At 35.0% G+C, this 21,464-nt stretch overlaps 1 protein-coding gene across 1 annotated transcript; it reads right to left on the bottom strand.

Moving 5' to 3' along the window:
• Positions 1 to 4,833: 4,833 nt before the first annotated feature.
• Positions 4,834 to 11,920, bottom strand: LOC149544309 (protein TOPLESS-RELATED PROTEIN 2-like). The gene is made up of 16 exons (XM_089796383.1): positions 11,610 to 11,920; positions 10,333 to 10,494; positions 10,030 to 10,209; positions 9,430 to 9,543; positions 9,179 to 9,337; positions 8,539 to 8,710; positions 8,264 to 8,387; positions 7,952 to 8,055; positions 7,147 to 7,293; positions 6,928 to 7,038; positions 6,655 to 6,828; positions 6,218 to 6,352; positions 6,016 to 6,105; positions 5,726 to 5,914; positions 5,408 to 5,577; positions 4,834 to 5,203 (listed from the first exon to the last, which is right to left on the bottom strand). The coding sequence occupies exons 2-16, from the start codon at positions 10,413 to 10,415 to the stop codon at positions 5,011 to 5,013; spliced, it is 2,145 nt and encodes a 714-aa protein (XP_089652509.1). The 5' UTR covers positions 10,416 to 10,494; positions 11,610 to 11,920; the 3' UTR covers positions 4,834 to 5,010.
• Positions 11,921 to 21,464: the final 9,544 nt, after the last annotated feature.

The raw sequence follows: 21,464 nt of genomic DNA, 5'->3' as shown, positions 1-21,464 counted from the left end.
ACTCTAGGACTAACTCCTGGCCTCCTAGGTTGGTGGTGGTCATGGAGTTGGAGCCTGTCTCTTGTCTGATAGCTGAAGCACGCCCTCTAATCTAGTTGTCTTCTCTGAGTAGTTTGATTGTCTCTGTCCTAACAGTACCACACCTCTATATGTAGCATAGTAGTAGGTAGCCCATGATCCATGATGCTCCAACTCTTTCGTAGCAACATCTCACTTCCTATGAAGCTCCTCTCCCCCTACCTGCTCATTTATCGGCTATCGATCCGACACCACTACAACAATTCATGTTGTCTACAACTCTACCTCTAGGGCTTGAATCTTGGCATCTTGAGCATCCTCCTCTCCATCTCCCATGATAGGTTTCTCCTTTCATGGCTCAACTCGCTCCACTATCTTGCATCTAGGTGAATGCTCCTTGTCCTCCTTATCCTCACTTTCCTCTCTAGCATCATGGGCTCGTATCCACCTCCTCCCACCTGCTCAAGAATTGCTCCTAACCACCATATGCCTACCCCTACCTCTGCCTCCTCCACCATCCCCACCATTTCCCCCCTTTCCTACTACCACGGGTGGTGCATCGAGCCATGTGAATCTTAGGAAGTGATGTCTCTACATTTTATATAAGTATGCTAGATCTTCCCCTACATCTGCCAATGTCTCTGCATCTCATATAAGTATGCTAGATCTTCCCCCGCATTTGCCAACTCTAGGTAGTAGTCCCAAGGATCCCACATCAATGTTGTAGCATCCCTCAATGCGGTCTGGTAATCCAACATGGGCAGCCAGCCTTGTGCCTCCTCCCCATGGAACCATGCATAGGTGGTGGTCTCCATCGAGATCACCTATCACTGACCAAACAATTGCCATACTCAGTTGACCATAAATCACTCTACCATCTCTACATGTCTCCCAACCAATGGTCGAATATAGCACATGTACTCAAGCTCCCATGCATTTGACCATCTCTGACATTGTCGATACGGTCACCAAACAAAAGAGGTAAGCTCATAAAAAATGTGTCGATAGTAAGTCGCATCTCGGCTATGACTCTGTGGGATGAACCCTGTGTATCTGAATATGAAGGACTCGTTGTGCTCTCATGACTACAGTTGTAGTTGGATCACTACAATATGCTCCCAAGCCCATATCTAGGCCAACACTATACCACATGCCCACTTCTGCCCAGATCGATAGACTATCTTGTGATACATGTTGGCCAAGATAGCAGGTCCCCATGCCATCCTCCGAGGCTGCCCAATCAAATTTTCTACCAATCAACCCCATCCTAAAGGGAAGCCCTTTTGGCCCCTATTAATGACCAAATCCTAGGAAAACAATGAGCAAAGAAGGCAAGGTAATGGGTACTAGTCTCCACACTCATCTATGAGCCTCTCCCAACTCAAGTGGTAGTCTAGGATAGTGACATCCTGAAACAACCGTTGCATCGCCAACCTCCCCTCTATTGAGGTCTGATCATAGTAAACTTGTGACATGTAAAAACTCACATTAGTACATCTCATATGGATATCTAAAACTTGAAATGAACAAGCATTAAAACACAACAATCAAACTCACAAGGTCTCTATGGCATGGTACCCAAAGGATGTGATATACATCCTCCAAAGTTGTGGTTGCCTCACTAATAGATAGATGGAAGGTGGTTTGCTTGATGTGCCACCACTCAACCAAAGCAGTCAACAACTCGTGGTTTGCCTGTATATGGGGCATGCATGTCAACCACCTCAATCCCATACTCGATATGGTAGCCCTCTCGTCAACATCTAGATGCTAAAGGATGTGCAACCCCACCACCTTGGGGGCTCTAATCAAAAGGGCAGGAACGAAAATCTAAAAACCCCAATCAAACAAACATCAAAAACATCAATATCAAATATACAGAGATCAAAACATTATTAGTAGATCAAAATAACAGAAAATAGTGCTCACACATGGAAGATTTGATGATAAACATTCAAAAAATCTCAAAAATGGCCTGTGCGATACTTTTGATAATAATCGGGTGATACTTTTTGTTGATTAAGTATCGCGTAGTACTTCTTATACTACTTGGGCGATACTTTCCTGTCGAGCGATAGTTTGCACCATGCTAGACGATATTTGGGTAGGGTTGATACAATGTAACTTTCCAAAGCGTGCGATACATTCTGTGGGACAAAAGTATGACGCAATACTTCTCAATGTAGTCATGTGGTACTTTTAAAGTATCATGCAATATTTTTGTCAAAAGCCCTAAAAACCTAATAAAATGTGTTAAATGCTCAAAAAGGTGTAAAATTTTTAAAGACTTACCAGGGCCTCATACTCGAGTGGCTAGTTGTGCAACTGGCTACGCTCAAATGATGTCTCTATGGGTCAGAATGCCAGCTAGCACCATGATCTCTCTCCAAATCACACAAAAGCTCTCCAAAATTACAAAAGACAAATGATTTTAAAATGACCCTTGGACCCCTATAGTCCTCTGACCTCATTTTGATTCATTTTTCAAACTCCTCGTAATTTCACAAAAATTACACCCCTAGCTAATTTTGACTTCCTAGATCCATTTTTGGGATTGAAATCAAAATCTAAGTTCATCTTGATAGTCAAAATCACATTTCAAAATTCTACCTTCTTCTAAGCAGTTAGTTGATCTCTTGAGGTCTAATCTTTGAATCTTCACTAGGGCATCTTCATTTCTCCATGTCCTCACCATTTCTACATTTCGTACCTACTTCAATTCACATCTTTCACTTCTAAATCATCTTTTTACTTAATTTGACCTTATTTTTAGGTTTTATCCTTCTTCGTCAACTCTAGTCAAACTGGGACATCCTATCACTGTTTTATGGCCACTCTTTGGTTTTAATCTCATATTTGTCATCACAAACTTTGCTATATCTCAATTTTCTCATATTTGGCTCATTTTTGCATTCCCTTTACCTTGTTTCGATTTCAATCCCGAGGGGGTAGAAATACTCTATCATCGCTTGCTACAGCTATCGATTTCTTAGGAGTATATGTTTGATCTTTTCATTTGCTCTTGATCTATCTATGTTGCTTGATGTTAGTACTCTTCTTCAGTTTAGATATTGTATCTTTCCTACTGTTCAGTACTATCGATATCAGGTTGTACATTCAAGACTTGCTGTCTTTATGCATTTTGTTCTTAGGAATCAAATCTCTCTATCTATTGCTGCCTACTTGGCTTTTGTATTCTTTGACATCATGTATTCCCAGATCGATCACATATTAGTCAAAGAGGGAAAAATGTAATCACCTCAAAATGGTCATCTAGACTATTAACCCCCTTCTCAACATTTTGGCTAAATTAATTAATTATTCACCTAGGCCAAATTGCTAAAAATCAATTAATTTGATTTTAACCTATAATTTGCCTATATTATCCTAAGTTCATATTTGATCAAAAGAACATGTATCATTTTAATTAAATAAATGACCCCATTCTTCTAACTCACTCAATGTGCACACATAAAATCTTTTTTCTCTTTACAAATTAAAAGAAAAGGCTTTTGTCTCACATAAAAAGTCAACTCATTTTCATTGGTTGACTTGCTCTTACACATGGATCATGCCAAAACTCAACCCCCACCCTTGATTATCCACTTCTTGATCTTGATCTCAACCATCCACATACCTTTAAAAGGGAGAGCTCTCTCCTTCTCAAAGGATCTTGTTTTTTAGTATTGTTATGTTGCAAGTTTCTCAATAGATCTTAGAGCTTGTGGAGAACTTCTCACTTCTTGTCTAAATTATCTCATCATCACCGTCATACTAGCTTAGATTCATTTGAAAATAGTTTAATTCATTTTGTAATAGCTTAAATCACCTAGTTTAATTGGAATGTTTTTTGTAACACTCTCATTTGCTTAATCTAGTTGCATTGTGCATGTCATTCTAGCATAGATCATACTTGCATTGCATGCTTGAGGACTCCTTTTGGACACTTACATTCTTGTTCTTGTCTAAAAAACCTCTCATTGCATGGTCTACTAGCAAGGGATGTGTCTCTAAGGCTCATTTGAGAGCTTCTCATATGCACAAACACACACATTTGCACTCCATGGATAGGGAGCTCGAAGTCGGCATTCAAGCATTCCAATTCATGGGATATCTTGGATAGAAAGGTTTAGAGTAGTGCACTTTATTAGTGTACAATAAGTATGTGGTAACAAGTCAAAACAACATGTCAAATAGTTTGACATCAATGACAACAAGATAATTGATTACCCTGATTGTGTCAGCAGTATACCAAACAATCAACATCCATGCTAACAATTTCACTTGCAACAACCAACATCTTCATCAATTACCTTCATTAATCAACTCTTAATCAGTTAAGCCAACAATATTATATATTTATATTTTTTCTATTTACATTATAATTGAAAATCTTAATCAAACATAAAAAAATAAAAGTTGTTTCCAACTTTCAAAAGATACAATTATTGACCAGTGAAAAAGATTCAAAAATTGCCCTGTGAATGATGTATAATGCATGCCTAAAACCAGAAAGCGCAAAAAACTATACAATATTAATCCGCCATCTAACTACCGAGTCTAGGGAGAAACCTTAAATATTTGTTAATACATGCAAATATTATAAACTTAAAACTATCTCATTTTCAATATAAAATGTATAGTAAATAACAAAAATGATAACTTCTAATTGGATCAGAGTTATGGTTTTAATCACTAGATAAGTGAAGGAATTGAAAAAAATATGCAATAGTACTTAGCCTATAGGCAAGTGATAATAATTTGAGATACCTAGAGAATAATAGCAAACTTCTTTAAATATAATAGACTGAGTGATAAATAACTTGAGATGCATAGAGAATAATAGCAGAACCTCTTTACATAAAATAAACAATGGATTTCAGTTTGTATGCCCCTGCAAAAAAGGCTACAAGTATTGATCTCCTAAATAGATTAGAATATACAATTTGTTATATCCTGCTTTTGATATCTGCCTATCACATTTCCATGCTACTATGGTAATTCAGAACCATGGTTGCTTGTTGAGGGTTCTGAAGTACCTTCTCCATTCTCAAGTGAGCCCACAGCCTCATCCCCCTCTAATTCTACAAGCTGCAACAAATGCACTGTCCCATCACTGAAACCAATTGCCAGTTCCTTATATTCATGAGGGTGTGCTGCAATTGCAAGTGGATAGATGTTGTTCCTGCAGATGGGAACCGCGAGAATTTCCATTATTTCTTTTTATGAATTGTAGCAGTTTTCATAAAAATAAAATAAAGTATGTTATTCAAAAGCATAAAAAAAAAGAGTAGGGGAGATGGGATCAGTCTCAAGATTCAAATTGCAGTGCCTTGGTTAGGTAGAATTCAATAAGTGTATGAAAACATTTGCATAAAAGATACCATACCTTCTGCCTGATGGGAAAAATGCAGCAGGAGGGATGCAGCAAAGTGGCACTAGGGTATCTGCATCAAATACCCCCATTGCACCATCACAGAAACTGGCATAGACTAGTTGGCTGTCACATGAATATTGGGCACTCGAAATTGGTGCAGGCATTGGATCCTTGGTTTGCCACTGCAAAAGAAAGTGGTGAGGTACTCATTAGTTGTTTCTTCAAATGTTAGATATCAGTTTTCATGTTTGAACTTAGCATAACTATGCATAGAAGTTTCCAAAGCACAATATGTAGAAGCTTAGCATTTATACAAGTGTAGCATCTTACATGACATGCTTGATCAAATGTCGAACAATCATATATTACAATCTGGTTCTCCTGCACAACTAGCAAGTAAACCTGATCTTTGTGAAAATTTATTTTGCCAATTCCAACTGGTGATGATGACCTTTCTCCATGTGGATATACAAATTGTTCTTGCTGTATATCACATTCATTTAGGCTCCAGGCACAAAGCTACAAACATAATATTTATCTCAATCAAAATTGTGTTTTCATGACTAAAATGCCAAAAATATATATTAGCTGAGCAACTCTCAGGAAGCTAAAGCCCTTACCAGACCATCAGCTCCAGCTGATATCAGCAGATCCAAAGATAAAGAGAATGCCACACAAGTGATTTCCTTTTGGTGGTGTCCTTCCAACATCTTTTCCAAGCATTCAACAAATGCAATGACATTATACAATAAGGTCATAAATGACAATCAGAATAAACTGTTAAATACTGAATGTTCATAGAAACTAATATATCCATGATACCTTAGTTGTTCCATTTTTCACATGGCGTATTAGAATTTTTGAGTTCTCCAACCCAAAAGCAATGATATTGTTATCCTTTGGATGGAAAGCAAAAGATGTTGCTCGTGGGGAACAGGGTAACAAGACTGTTACAAGCTGCATTAAAGTTTGCACTACTGTGTTTAGGAATATTATACCAATAAACTGAGAAATCGTGAATTTAAGATTGAATATCATAGGAATGCATAATTCAACCTACATAATACCATTCCTTAAAAATGTTTTTGACATAAAACAACAGGGTATTTATTTAACATGATTAAGTACAAGTTGAATCAATGGCAGATTACCATGTCTTCTATCCTGAGAAATGTTAAGTCGAAAAGGAAGAAAAATAGTGACGCAAAACTATGAATCAACAAATGAAGTTATTCATTCTAAATGAGCATATCAATCACCTCAAATGTTTTTGATTTACGTAAGGACACCTCTCTGCCAGAAGTGGAGAGTATGTACTCGTCATTGTTTGACACAACCATACATGAGATCTGTTTTTCTGGATCCTTGTAATTTGAATCATGTGTTGTCGAATGATTACCTGATGCCAACCCTTTTAAAATGGTAGCTGTCACCTGAAAACAAGTTCCTAATATGGTCAAATTAAATGTATAGATTCATTTAAAATAAACTGGCTTCCATTTAAGTCCAAGTAAATGTCTGAGAATCTGAACCTTCCCAGTTGGGTTCCCCTCATTACAATCCCAGTCCCATCGCTGGCAACAAGCATTGGAGTCCAAAGCTAGGAGACTACAACCAGAGTTTGTAACAAGTATTTGAACAATCTGTAGAGCACAATAAGGAAAATTAGAGGTACAGAAGAAAAACAAGTAAATGAGATTCTGCATTTCTCCTTGATAGTTTTATCTAGCATGGAGAGGATGAGAGCTTGCCTTTCCCTTGGAAATTCCTCGTAATTTGCGAGTCTTACAGTGGATTGGATGAGACACATTTGCCAGGCACAATTTTTTTATCTTGTTTGCATCCTCATCTTGAACATTTTGTTTCAAATCTGTTCGCTGGTTGCTATCAGCATTATTCTGTATGTGTAACAGCCATTGCAGTTAATTGTGGACTTCAAGAAATGGCTATTTTAGATGCTTATACATTAGTCTCAACTTAAGGTCACAAGAATGGATAGAATGTGATATTGCATTAAATCCTGTACTGTCTGGACCTTTTGAATATACAAATGAGGCTCTGTAACTCTGATTGTTTAAGCTTTGATAAGTACCAAATTGACAACGGCAGTGTGGCTAATGCTCTCAATCCTTGTCAATAATTTTTGGTAGGCGGGAGGTAGGGTAAGGCATAATACAGACACTGAGGGCTGAGAGACACACTTATCAAAGTTTTAGCAGAAACAGACATTCTTAACCTTGCTTCAGTACTTATGATATTTATGTCTTATAGTAAGATGCATTAACACGTTCTGTTTGTCAATCATGTCAATTTGAAGATCTTACTTGAAACAATATCTATTCTAATCTATTGATTTTACTGTTTAACGGTAAATTTTCACTTCATAGTATACTCAGAGCTATATAAATATTTTCTACTGAAAATACTATATAAAGAAATATATGGCAGGGGAGACAATGCAACAAGCACAGAGACAAAGCTGTGCAATTAAGACAAGATTGGAACAAGTATTGAGAAACTTCAAAAATACACCATACATGGAAAGCTATTCCTTACCACAACAGATGGACCAACACGGGAGCACTTCGTAACATGTACAGAACCCGAAAATTGATATCCAGTAATTATTGCAGTTGGTGATCTAATTTGCTTCAGCAAACCTGTTGAGGCCATCACACACTAAGACATATCAAAAAATATACATTGTTTGGTTGATTATTCCTTGCCAGAGGAGTGAGATCCTATTAAAATTCAGATACTAAGAGAGGGAAATAATTAAGAAACCAACATCCCATAATAAACATTCATGAATGGCTATGAAATTGATTGATTGAAAAATTAACTTGTTATAGACCACAAAACATTTACCTCCATTCTGAGGTGGGAAAGCATTCCCTGTGCCTGCAAGTACAAGAGGATGTGGTATGGGAGGCTCAGAATTCACCATCCGTCCTGTAAGAGACAACCTGCATCTACCAGAGAGATCGACTCCCTGTGGAAATGGCTTTAATAAATCAGAGAAAAAGTGTATTACTCAGAGAGGGCATAATATCAAGAAATACCTAAAACTTAAAAAAGAGAATAGTGAAGGTATGGACCAAGTGTTTTTTTTTTTCCAAATATTGGTCAGTAACGCAACTTACAGCATGTGTAGGAACAGGGAAATAAGGTACACATTGTTGAATCGCTCCAACAATAGAATTATTTGTGTGACTTAGAGATTCACCAGGAGGTGCACATATATGATCAAAAAACAAAGTTTTGATATCAGGAATAGAAGCTGGATGTTTGCAATGTTGATGCTGCCAATTCAGACTGGAAAAATGGGTATATAAAACTTGTGAGCCAGTTGTAAGAAAATTAAACCAAATCAGAAACAATCCCTGCTTCAAGTACAAAATCTGACCCTTAATGGGCTTTCTAATTCAAAAATTGTACTGTTTAAACTGGTAGAATAGCATTCGAACATTTTGCAGATTGCTAATTAAAAAGTGATTAACAAACATGAGATTTGCGCCATTTAATGAAATTCTAATCAAAGTACTTGAGCTTTATCATGATTCAGCTCTGGAATAAGGTAATTGGTGTTAGATTAATAATTAACTATTATCAACTAGTTCCTTAGGTAAGTCAATCAAACAGCTTTCATTTGAAGATACAATTTTCTGTCAATGCAATATGTTTCCAGAAACTTTACCATGCAGCTCCTACAACTGTTGAGATGCAAAAATTTGTCTTTAACCAAGTTTGGAAACAGTTGAAAAGTAAGGAGAGAAGTGGGACCTTTGATTTATGAGGATCCTTAACCTAGAAGTGTTGATATGTGGAAATTTCAGCTTATTACAAATTTGAGGATTGCCCTTTATAAACATTTGCAGGTCCAGAAAAACTAGTTGCCGTTGGGATGTTGTATCCCCATAATTTGAAAGCTGCCCATTTTCCCTAAATTGAAAAAAAGTATACTTTAAATTAGAATCAACACGGAAAACAGAAACATTGGGACAGCTTGAAAATGTAGTAAAACAGAGCACTACCTGATGTTTCCTAGAGGTATTAAATCTGCAAGCTCTTTGTAAATGCCACTATTAAAATGTTCAAATACTTTAAGATCCTTTCTAAGTATTTCCACGGCTCTTGCATAATCTTTCCTGGAAAAGTGTAAAGCTATTCAGAAAATTTGACCTAAAAAACACTGTGCTGTATTATAAAAATATAGCTGAAGAATTTATAACCTGAAACCCATATTCTTGATATAATTATCTACAATATCACAAAATATGGAAAAGACTAGAAAATTTCAAATAAACAAACAAAATCAACGTCTGGAATATGAACCATGAAGAGTTTAGGAATAAAAGCTAGCACTATCCCAATGGCAAAAACAGAAGTATTGAACTGAATCATCAATTAGTCTTACATTGAAACTACAACCCGAAAATCAACTTTTACAAACAGAAAGATGAAAGATAACCCGAAGCCCAAATTTCATAATGAAAGAGGACTGAAAGATCTCAATTCTTAATCATTAGAGGTTTATAACATAAACTGGCCTAGTGTTCATTCAGGAAATACATTTCACAACACCTCCAACAAGCACCACTACAGCTCAAACTCCAGTAGAGAATATTGCTTACATGTCCAATGCCTCTAAATATTTCTGTTTCCTGATCTCAAAGAAAGTTTTTGTAGAGTGGGAATTCTCTTCAACTGTTGTAAAACTGGAGAGGTAACAGTCAGCATTATCCCATTCTCCAGTGAGAACTTGGGATTCAAAATACTCCATGTTAAAGTAGCAAAGAGACTCTTGTTCCAACCTAGGCAATGTGAAATCGCAGTATAGTAAACATCAAAAGAAGACAGGAAGAGAGTTGCACCATTGAATTGCAGGATCATGCAAAAACAATACCATGTTCAAAATTATCAGAAATAACACTTACTTGCGAGCCGTTTCACTGAACTCATTCTCATTCAGAAACTGCAAAATGAGGAACACCAAATCGCTGCTCAATTTGTGGCCCATTGTGAATGAACTCCAAATCACATACCCTGAACCAAGTCAACTATTCTGACTCCTCCTCCTTCACAAGGATCAATAGCACCTGTACCATCAGACACCCAACAATCTTTATGACAAGAAAGATTTAGTTAAAATGGGAATTCTGTAGAAGGGCTAATCAATTCATCCCCGTGCACAGACCATGGCGCCAAAATCTTTGTGAATTCAGAGCAACCAAATTTAAATAAATAGAGAACTGATAATAAAACGTGGGTGAAAAGTCCCATGAAAACAGCCGTATGCTGAAGGCTTTTATAGTGGAGATCTCATTAGAAATAGAGTACAGAACTCATTATTTGCAAAATCTGCTGGCCTTTATGGTGGAGATCTCAAAAGGTAAGTTGCGTATTCATTTAGGGCTCTCGTAGATCAAATCCCCGTTAAAATCTTCAAAAGACATTTTACACACTCATTAATTCATTCAAATTTCCCCGCGCCTTTCTCCAACTGACCAAGCCAGGTGTAGTCTCTGGGTAAATGTAACAAAGCAGGTCGAGTGAAAGTCCAGGGTTTTTTTTTTGAACCAAAGACAAAGGGGTATTCCTTTTTTCAAAATCCACCCAGGACACAGTCCCGACCTCATTCCCTTTAGTAGGTTTAGAAAAGTATAATCCATCAGAGATGGTAGATTTCAACAGTCCACACACAGAGATGGTAGATTTCCACAGTCCATAAATAGTGATAACTAATAACTGTATCATTCTTTATGTGCATAATATTTCACGCCACACTCCATGATCCATCCTGGGAATGAGAGAGCTATAAACAATTGAAAATGAATAAATTACAGCTCTCTCTTCCTGACTATAGATAATGGCGTGATCTCAAACATTAAACAAATATAATTATTCAATTGAATACAAAAGCACATACAGCGAATATAATCCAGTAAATTTAACTGGTGCAAGTCCTAGTAAATCTAAGTTTATGATCTAATTCTCACCTAACATCAAGGCATGACTATCAGTCTGAGCACGGAGATATCCATCCTAACTCAAAGAAGACTCCACCAAGACTTCAAAAAAACGGAAAAGGGAAATAAATAGACAAAACTAATTAGTTGTTTCAGCAATTCCAACACACCTCAAGACCACAGAACAGAACACCAGAAGAAACATAAGGCATGTCAGAAAAATGGAGCAACCTACATCAACATACCTAAATCTAATTTCAATTGTGAAAACAAAATTCTCCTCCTTTTTTCTTCCGCCGCCTTCGCTCCCGCTTCTTGAAAATTCTCCTCAAAATTCCAAGTACAACCGAAAACAATGAAAATAAAGCTTGTTGAACCACGGTGAATGACTTTACGAAAATGGATCGATGCCAATTAAATAGCGAAGCCAATTTTAGGTCCCCATCCTCGAATTTTTAATTCAGCCTCTGCCAAACAATAACACTCTTCCCGAAAAGGGATTTTCCCTCAAAACTACAAAATTTTTCAAGGAAAAGCAAGATGCATAGTTCGCGGGTCGTCTCCGCCGGAATGGCTATGCATGGCCCGCAATCGGATCATTTCGAGTTTTGTACCAGCGTGATAACTACACTGACTTATCATTGACTTATCGTTGATAAGTACGTACAATATCTGACAGGACGGACAAATTTATATCTGCGTCGATTCTGGGAATTATTGAGCATGATGACATTTTTAAAACATTTTTAAAGTGGAAAAAGTCAATTTTGTGTAATGTTTAAGTATACAAATAATAATTATTTGTTGTAATTAGTTATTATTATTATTTATAATTAATTATTAAAAAAAATTTATTGGTCATTGATTGATGAGAGGATCACAAGTTACCATTGTACTATAGGTTCTTGTTTCAATTTGAACTTTATTTTATTAAATAATTTAATTTTAATATTATTTTCTATCACATAAATTTACAAAAAATGTATACATATATTAAAATTTCTTAATTTTTTTTATTTAAATTCTTGTATTTGTTAATACTATATATCAAATTTTAAATTATTTATAAATTAATATCCTCAAATAAATTGAAATAAATAATTTAATCAATATTAATAATTAAAATTAATGGCGAATAAAGCAAATTTCTACAAACATGCAAACTCAAATGCTGACGAGGCATCTTTTTTTTTTTTTCTAAAAATAAAAAATATAGGAAGGCTCAAAACTCCATGCCTACTATAATGAGAGGTCTAGGAGCTTGTAAACCCTAAATTTTGGCACAGATTTGTGATTTCATGCTAAAACAATTTAAGTGCATTAACAAGTTTGAACAACTCTAGTGTGACCAACTCAACTATCATGTCCTCTTATTCAATAAATATCTAAAAGTGTTAAAAATGACGGAGCAAGCAAGAGAAGAAAATGAAGGTAAATTTGCCTTGGCTTTCACAAAGAAAGAACTTGCAAAAATCCCATGGCAAAAAATAGTGGAAATCCCCTAGAGGACAAATGGACACTAGTACAATGAAAGCACTCCAAATGGATCCAATGGAAGCGAAAAATATATGTCTTGTTCAATAGTGCAAATTTAATTACGTTAGGTAGAAAGAAAAGGACCTCATAATTAAGAGATGAAAGCCTAAATTTGAGGAAAGATTTAAAGTCCCCTTTTCAAACCACAATAATTCCATCTCAAGAGATTCATTAATGGGGAAAATAGAAAAGAAAATGGAAATGGCAAGATTACACATACACAATGATAAACCTTTTAGAAATTACTCTAGATGAGCCAAATAATAATTATTTTCACAAAAGGATTTCATTCAATGAAATAGTGGAAAAAATTAAAGTAGACACCCTTTCATTGCAAAACCAAGGAATTTCCACAAGGAAACCACAAATGACTGACAACAGTGAGGAAGAAATAAATCTCAATACAACAATCATAAGCAACAAATGCACGAAAGAATATTTCGATTTCACTACTAAATTTTAGGCATGTTTTCTCGTTGGTGCACGGTCCTTTGGTTGACATGACAAAAATAGTGTCTAGTTGCATGAAGCTTTTGGACAACAAGTAAGCATGACCATTCTTACAAGCAATCTTATATATGTGCAATGTAAGAATAGAATAGTGAGGAATGCATTGTTATCTAGACCAACATTTTTTTTGAGAGAGATATAGTGTCAGATTTTTTAAATAGAACCCAAACTTCAAAAAGAATAAAAATTCAATGTTGAATTAGTGCTAACTTGGATAACATTTGAACAGTTTCTAGTATAATTCCTACATGATCAGATAATTAAATGAATTGGAAATTATGTGGGAGAACTATTAGTGAAAGAAACAAACTTTCTAGACTTAAATGAAATAATGTTTTTAGTGAACTTAAGAATAGACACACAAGAAATCAAACCACTCAAAATCATCACAAACAAATCTTTATACAGTTTAACTCCTAATTTTTTTAAATGATTCATCCATGTTATGGCTTTTTATGATCAAGAAACTAGGAATGGATGATTCTTATACCTTAGTATTCTAAACTTCAAACTTAAAAAATAAAATTTCCAATGGTATTAGGGAAAAGTGTCAATCTGGAGACAATCAACATGAGAAAGGGAAAAATAACAATGAAAGTGACAAAAGTTGTATAACTAAAATGAACTCTGAGCATTTCAACATGGGCAAGACCTACATAATTAAGAATTAAAATAAAGTATTCTACAAAGATATAGAAGAGGGAGACGTCATATAAATAAAGTATAATCAAAATATAGACAAAGAGGAAGTACAAGTAATGCAATCAAATGTAGATAAGGATAATTACCATATAGGAACAATAAATGTCAACAATAATAACAAGTAAAAGAATGAGTTAGAATTTTCAAAAGTTGTTATTACAGAAGAAGAGAATAATATATACAAAAAAAGTATAAGAAAACTAGTGGTAAATATGGAAACTAACTACCAAGAGAAAAATGAAACTTAAGGAAATAATACTCAAAATGAACTTCAATATCTTGATTAGCTTTAGCTTGATTTTATAGAAAAAATAGAAAGAAACATGGGGATACTAAGCAATAAAATGAAAGACATCACCAATGTACATAATGAAGTATATGATCAACTTCAAAATTGGTGCTACGCCCTTGATATTGGTGTATATAGGGTTATGAATAGTCAACTTGTGGCTATCTTAATCCTTAATTAAGTCATGTTATCATTATTATATTATTATTTAGGTAGGTAGGTTGGCCTAGGTGTTATGTAGGGTTGTGTCTATTCAATCTAAGAATAATTAGGTATATATAGGAGGTTGTGAGTCTTATTTCAACATCATATTGTGAAGTGTGTTCTCATTGGAGATATTTGGAGGTTGCCCCCTTGAAGTGGCCTATTACTCTCAGTTAGTATCAAGTATTTATATAATATTTCATATTATTTCTTCTATTGTGCAAGTTATTTCATTATGATTGGCATGAGACAAATAAAGTACAAAAGAAATCAACATACCTTAATACTAAATAGAAATAAAATGGAAACCCTATTTTACAACCCTGATTTTCAAAAGGAATGATCCAAATTGATTAAACAGAAGAGGGTGTTCAATGTAGAAATGGATCAACTGATGGAAAATAGGGAGAAAAGGGGGGTTATATAATCTTTTTATTGTGGGGGAGTTTGTGCTTAAAACCTGAAATAGATAAAAGATAAATACTAGCCTTGAATCTAGAAAATGTTATTTTTTGATGTCTATAAGTAATTTTTGGAAAATCTGCAACCTACTTTAGATTGGAAATGTCAAGATAGAGAAAACCCAAAAATCTTTTTCCTTTTTGAAGGGAAGGGAAGTTGACCTTGACCCTGTTGGCGGGGCACAATCTTACCCTAAGGCACAATTATACCCCAAAAAGTCAACCTTGACGTGCACTGCTCCGAAATTTTATTTTTTTGTAGATCTCACAAGTTTGACGAAAAGGGTATTTGAATCTGCTCTCTAATTTGATGTTCCACACCTATATCTACAAGAAAAATGGTTTGTTTGTTGGATGGGGAGTTTGCCTCAATCAAACCCCAATTTGGAATTAACCTTGAAATATAATTGAAATTATAATATGCATAAACAAAGTAAATGGAACTATTCACCTTGCTTATGTGGAAATTCTTGTGGAGGATTTGAATCCTTGAATCCACAAGTATGGATGCTCCAAATGTATGTAGAAATGTATGTAGGATGTCTCAAATCAATGTCATTAGATCTTCAACACCAATCTTGAATGTATCTTTGCATAGAAGAAGGCTTGGAGAAATATGGATGGAGAAATCTTCAACAAGAGGGCTCCATAGAGATTGAATCCTTCAATGGCTAACAATAGATCTCCTTGATGAATTAGATGCTTGAACACTTGAATGCTTCAATGTTTGACAAATAGTAGAACTTCACTTCCCTTTATTGATCATAGGTAGATTTGACATAGTGGATGCTCTCATGAAATTATGGATGTCAAAATGAGGGAAGAATGCTTCCTTATACAGAGATCTAGGGCACTAGCTCCTAGAGAAGGTTAGCATAGTAGTAGTAAATCCCATTTAACCTTAACCCCTAGAAATGAACCTAGATTAAATGAAATTTATGACTTTACCATTCTAAAACCCGAAACAGCTGACCCATAAGTGAGAAAAGAAAATTTTTAAAGCCTGAGATCTTGAAATTCCCAAAAATTAAAAATAGGACCTAGGGTTAGGGATGAGGTCGACCCTACCCTAGGTCAGGGTTGAGGTCGACCTTGACCTAGAAGGTCATCCTTAACCCAAAGACCAAAGTCCTAATATTCATAGAATAGTTTATCACAAATAGGTTGGAAATAAAGAGAGAGAGAGAGAGAGAGAGAGAGAGAGAGAGAGAGAGAGAGAGAGAGAGAGAGAGAGAGAGAGAGAGAGAGAGAGAGAGAGAGAGAGGGGAAAATAGTCAAATCCACGCAAAGACCCATTCAAGGTGCTTGACATGACCCTAGACCACTTACTCAGAAGGCTAAATGCTCTTAACATGGAAGAGCTTCCATTTTAAGATGATACATTAAGCCCCCAGTTTAGCAAGAGTATGGACTTGATGCAAACTCTTAGTAAAGTAGATCATGAAAAGATAATCTTATTAAAAGCAAAGGGAAAAAGAAATCCTCAAGCCCCAAGAGACTCAAGTCTTTGTCAACTCCAAGATCACAATAAGAGAGACATATCTAGAAAAAGAGAAAAAGAAAAAGAGTGTGGTTATCTTGCCCAATGATAACTTATGTCCCATTGTGAACCATACAAGGAAACTACGCAACTGGAAAGATGGAATGTGGCTACTCACTAGTCAATTCATGAAGGATTCACCCTCAAGAATATTCTATTCGATAAGAGTAAAACTAAAGGAGATCCAATCTTAAGGACACCTTCAACCTCAAGGGATCAACAATATTTGAAATTGGAGGGATCGAGAGATCTTAAAATATAAACCCATGCTTTAAGGATTAGTCACTAATCTGAAAAGGGAGAAAAAATATCTTGAAAAATAATATCTATGTATTTAAAAGTGCATGTGTGCAATAAGTGAGCAAAGCATATGCCCCCATATTAAAGTCATTGTTAACACTTTAACATGAGCAATGGATTTGATGGAAACATAAACAACTTCAGTAATTACGTTTCCACTACATGATGCCCCCAGACAAAGACAAATCAAGGGACATAGTACATAAACATACAGAGAACATTGAAGGGATCTACCTACTATGGGGTCAATGTGATCATAAGATTGTGTGTGTGTGTGTGTGTGTGTGTGTGTGTGTGTGTGTGTGTGTGTGTGTGTGTGTGTGTGTGTGTGTGTGTGTGTGTGATATTATTACAAATAAATTGACATCATTCCCCAAAGAGAGTAGAACTACAATCACAAAGGAGGAAAGATCGCATAAGAACTACAAAGAAGAATATTTTTGGAACATGACCTAGAGACCAAAAAGAATCGATGCTACTAAGTTGTGAATCCAAGCAGATGACTCAAGGAAACATTTACGAACAATAGAACAAGTACAACATAACATGAAACAATATATGGAAGAATAGAGATACATATAGAGGAATAATACAATAGGTTTGATTCTATTATCACCTTGTGCTAATGAAGTAATAAAGATTGTATAAAAGAATCTAACAACATTTTAGCAAACATATTACGGGAGAAACACAATAAAATAGACAAACACACAACAAAGGCTACCATGAAGAACTAGCCAATCAAGCATGCTACCTACTCTTCCCATCTCATTTTTTATCATTTAGGGAAGGCGGGTAACTTGCAAGAGGGGCTATATCCAACATAGTAGGAATGATAGCCAATTCAAAACAAGGATCCTCTTGAGAATCGCAATGTTCAATATTAGGTGTAAGTGTTAATTGTGAGGAAAGCATATCAGGTAAATCAATGTCAATGTTAATAGTTTCATATTAATCATTAACATCATCAGTATCATCAAAAGTGTCTTCATCATCTAAATTAATCAAAATAAGATCTAAGATACAAATAGAATCATCAAAATCATGTAACTTAACATCATTATTAGTAATAACTTCTTCTAACACATCATGCATAGTTGTGTCCAAAGCAGGTAAATATTTTTGAAGAATAGAATTACGATCTTTAGCTTGAGCACGAAACTTTTTACGACGTTCATTAGCAGATCAATTACATTTTTCTCTACTTGAAATTTTTTGAGAACTAGGAGGAACAATTACACAATCCTTCACAGGTTCCATACAAGGATTACTAGAAAACTGACAAGAAAAAAGAGGAGCTTGACTAACAGATCTATAAGCCATAGATAAAGGAGGTATGGAAGGTGTAGGAAAAATACCACGGTTAAGATCCTTACAAGGTATTCTTAACTCAAGAATCTTTCGCTACTTATAGACTTGCTATGAACAAAAAAGATGATCAAGTCAAGCAGGACATGAATTAGGTAATGAAGGCCAAAAGAAGTCAATTGTAGCAACATCCCTAGGCCTAGAAGTATGGTATAAGCTATGATTAACTGTCTTCACTTCATCGTCATAAAAAAACTTAAGAAATTTATGAATAGGTGAAGCTACAACATGCATGTCATTTAACCATGGTAAACCAAGCTTAACTTGAAATTGATTAGAAGTAGGAATAACAACAAAGGTGGTATTCACAATCTTTCCACAAAGTTCAACTGGTAAATCAATAGAACCAAATGAGAAATAAAGAAAACCATTACAAGTTTGAATCCATACATATTATTTATCATAAAAATCACATTGCAAACTTTTCATAAAAAAGATTTTCTTTTGTAATAGCATCGACTAAGGAAGTAGTATCAACAAGACAACCACAAGTAGGTATCTCAACAACATTAGCATAAATATAAAGGGCACCATTAGGAGCTTTAATAGTCTCAAAATCATCAAAGGTAATCAAAAGTTCCTAAGGTCATTTTTTCTTAGGTTGTTCTCAAGGTTTAGGTTGAAGTTTTAATTTAGGCTAAGGTGGAGCTGAAACTTGAGATTGAAGCAAAGGTTGAGATTGAGGTGGAGATATAGATGGAACCACATGCTCCACTTGATTGACAACATGATTAAGATCATCCATCTTCAAATCATACACAATATCCATAGAAGATGGCTCACTAATAGTAGTAGTATCATGTGTAGGTAAAGAATTCATATAGATTTGCAAATTTTGATTAGGAGGAGAAATAGATTTATTCCCACTACCATAAAAATTATCAATAGATAAAGCATTAGAATCAATTAAGTTGTGAACCTTATGTTTTAAAGAATAACATTTCTCAATATCATGACCATTTTGGCAATGATATTGACAAAAAACTTTTAGATCAAAAGATTTATATGCCATTATAGTAGCTAAAAGAGGTTGAATAGGAGATAAGGTAATCATATTAATAGTTAACAACCTATTCATAGTAGAATGTAAAGATTCAGAGAGTGGAGTAAACATATGATTCAATCAAAAAGTAGCAGATGCAAAAGTGGCATTGTGAGATGCAACAACAACTTGATCTGCAACTGCATTTTCTTGTTTATATATCTTGACATAGTTTTTGAATTTTTTTAACTTTATTTGGATTAAGAGTAGCATCATTTTTATCAACAGGAACATGAGCCATTAGATTTGTGCTCTCAAATTGACTCACTTGTAATTGATAATGATGAAGCATTGAACAAAGTTATTGAAAAGTAGTAAATTCAGTAAGAAAAATCTTATATCTAATATCCTTTTATCAATATCAGGAATAGGATAGGAAATCTAAGAATGCAAATGCTTAAATCTACCAATAACTTCATTCAAATTTTCCCTAGAATTTTTCTTATGATACATCAAATCATTCAAAGATAGTTATGGGCTAATGTTGTTTTAAAGTTGTTGAATAAAAGCATTAGCAAGTTGAGGAAATGAATGAATAGATTAAGGAGTCAAAGAACAAAACCATTTTAAGGCTTTGTCACCAAAAGTTCAAGAAAATAACTTCTCTAAAATCCTATGATCATGAGCATAATCACTACAAAGGATTTAAAATGTTTTAACATGATGAAAAAGGTCTCTCTTACCATTATAATTCTCAAGATGAGGCATATTGACTTTCTGTGGAATGGGAGTATGAATAATATCCTAAGACAAAGGACTTCCCATGTCACAAGTAGGGATACTAAACTTGTTTTGAGTCAAGGATGCAAGTTGTTGTTGCAAAGATGATACAGTTTGAGCCAAATTGGTAATTGTAGAATCATGTGAAGAAATAGGTGAACTAGCAACATTAGAAATGCTAGGTAAAGTGTATGAAGCTATAGGAATAGAAGACACAACTAGAGGAGCAGTAGGAATTATAATTGGCATAAGAGTAGAATAAGTAAAAGAAACATTATAATAAGAAGGTTGTGAAGTAGGAAGAGACACAAGAGGAACACTCATAGGAATAGAGGGAACAGTTGTATTCACGAAAGAAGGAGTATAGGTAGGAACACTAGGGAAAGGAATAGAAGAAGGTTATAGACTAGTGATAGGAGGAAACAACCCTAAATCTTGAGCTTCTTGAGCTAAAGGTTTAACGTTGGAATGAAAATGGTGAATAACACCATGCAAGAGATTAACACCTTGGTCACTATCATGAAGAACTTTCTTAAGAGCCTCTATAGCTTGAATATAATCTTGATTATGGTTTTCTTGAAGAATCCAATCACCCATTTTATCAAGTTCATTTGAAATTTTTTGGACTTGTTCAGGAGAAACTCTTAAAGAATCATCCTCATCATGAGATGAGTGAGAAGAGTTTCTCTCCATAAGAGGATTAGACTCAGGAAGAATCAAAGTTTCATCTAGAATCCTAAGGAAATGAGAAGAAGACCCAGGCTCAAAGGTACCCACAAGTCTACGACTGCATCTAGCCCTAAGATTAGTGTTAGAATTCTTTAGAATAACTAAGAGGGGGGGGTGAATTAGTTATCCAAGGTCCAATGATGTCCAATACAACTTTTTCTATAAATCCTTAATGGCACATAACTAAAATTTTCATGAGAAGTAAACATGCATCACATCATAACACAAATGATTTTGATGGCCTGGAAACCCTCCAGGAATAAGAAGGTAAAACTAGAGTGGGGATGATACCCACAAAATAACTGTGTAATAGATTTCAACCACTTTTGCTGGTCTACCCTGTTAAAGGCTACAACACATTGTTAAATGTGACCCTGTTAAAGGATTTAAGAACATTCAACTTAGAATGTCACCCTATTAAAGGATTTACATAGAGTTGTTAGGCTCACCCAAGTCCATGGGATTTATAGTCACCTTCTCAAAAGAATCTTTCATCCCTCTCTAAGGATCTCCTATCCTCCTCCTGGGGATCTCTTTATCCTTCTCTTGAGGATCTTCTATCCTTCTCCTAGGAATCTTCTATCCTTTTCCTAAGGCTTATCCACCTAGCTATTAAGCTAGCCTAGCAATGTAGGGTTTCAATGTCTAATACAATGGTAAGAAAGTATTAGAGGGGTTTTGACCTAATATAGATTGCAA

Source organism: Cupressus sempervirens, chromosome 8 (genome assembly GCF_028749045.1).
Source record: "Cupressus sempervirens isolate cs-2001-9-10 chromosome 8, ASM2874904v1, whole genome shotgun sequence".
Classification (NCBI taxonomy): domain Eukaryota; kingdom Viridiplantae; phylum Streptophyta; class Pinopsida; order Cupressales; family Cupressaceae; genus Cupressus; species Cupressus sempervirens.
This window is presented reverse-complemented; position numbering and strand designations above follow the sequence as displayed.

Coding starts and splice junctions, on each gene's coding strand:
- LOC149544309 (XM_089796383.1), bottom strand. CDS start 10,415: ATGGGCCACAAATTGAGCAGCGATTTGGTGTTCCTCATTTTGCAGTTT. Junction 6,829..6,927: donor AGGGGAACCCAACTGGGAAG/GTTCAGATTCTC, acceptor ACTTGTTTTCAG/GTGACAGCTACCATTTTAAA. Junction 5,204..5,407: donor TTTTTCCCATCAGGCAGAAG/GTATGGTATCTT, acceptor TCCCATCTGCAG/GAACAACATCTATCCACTTG.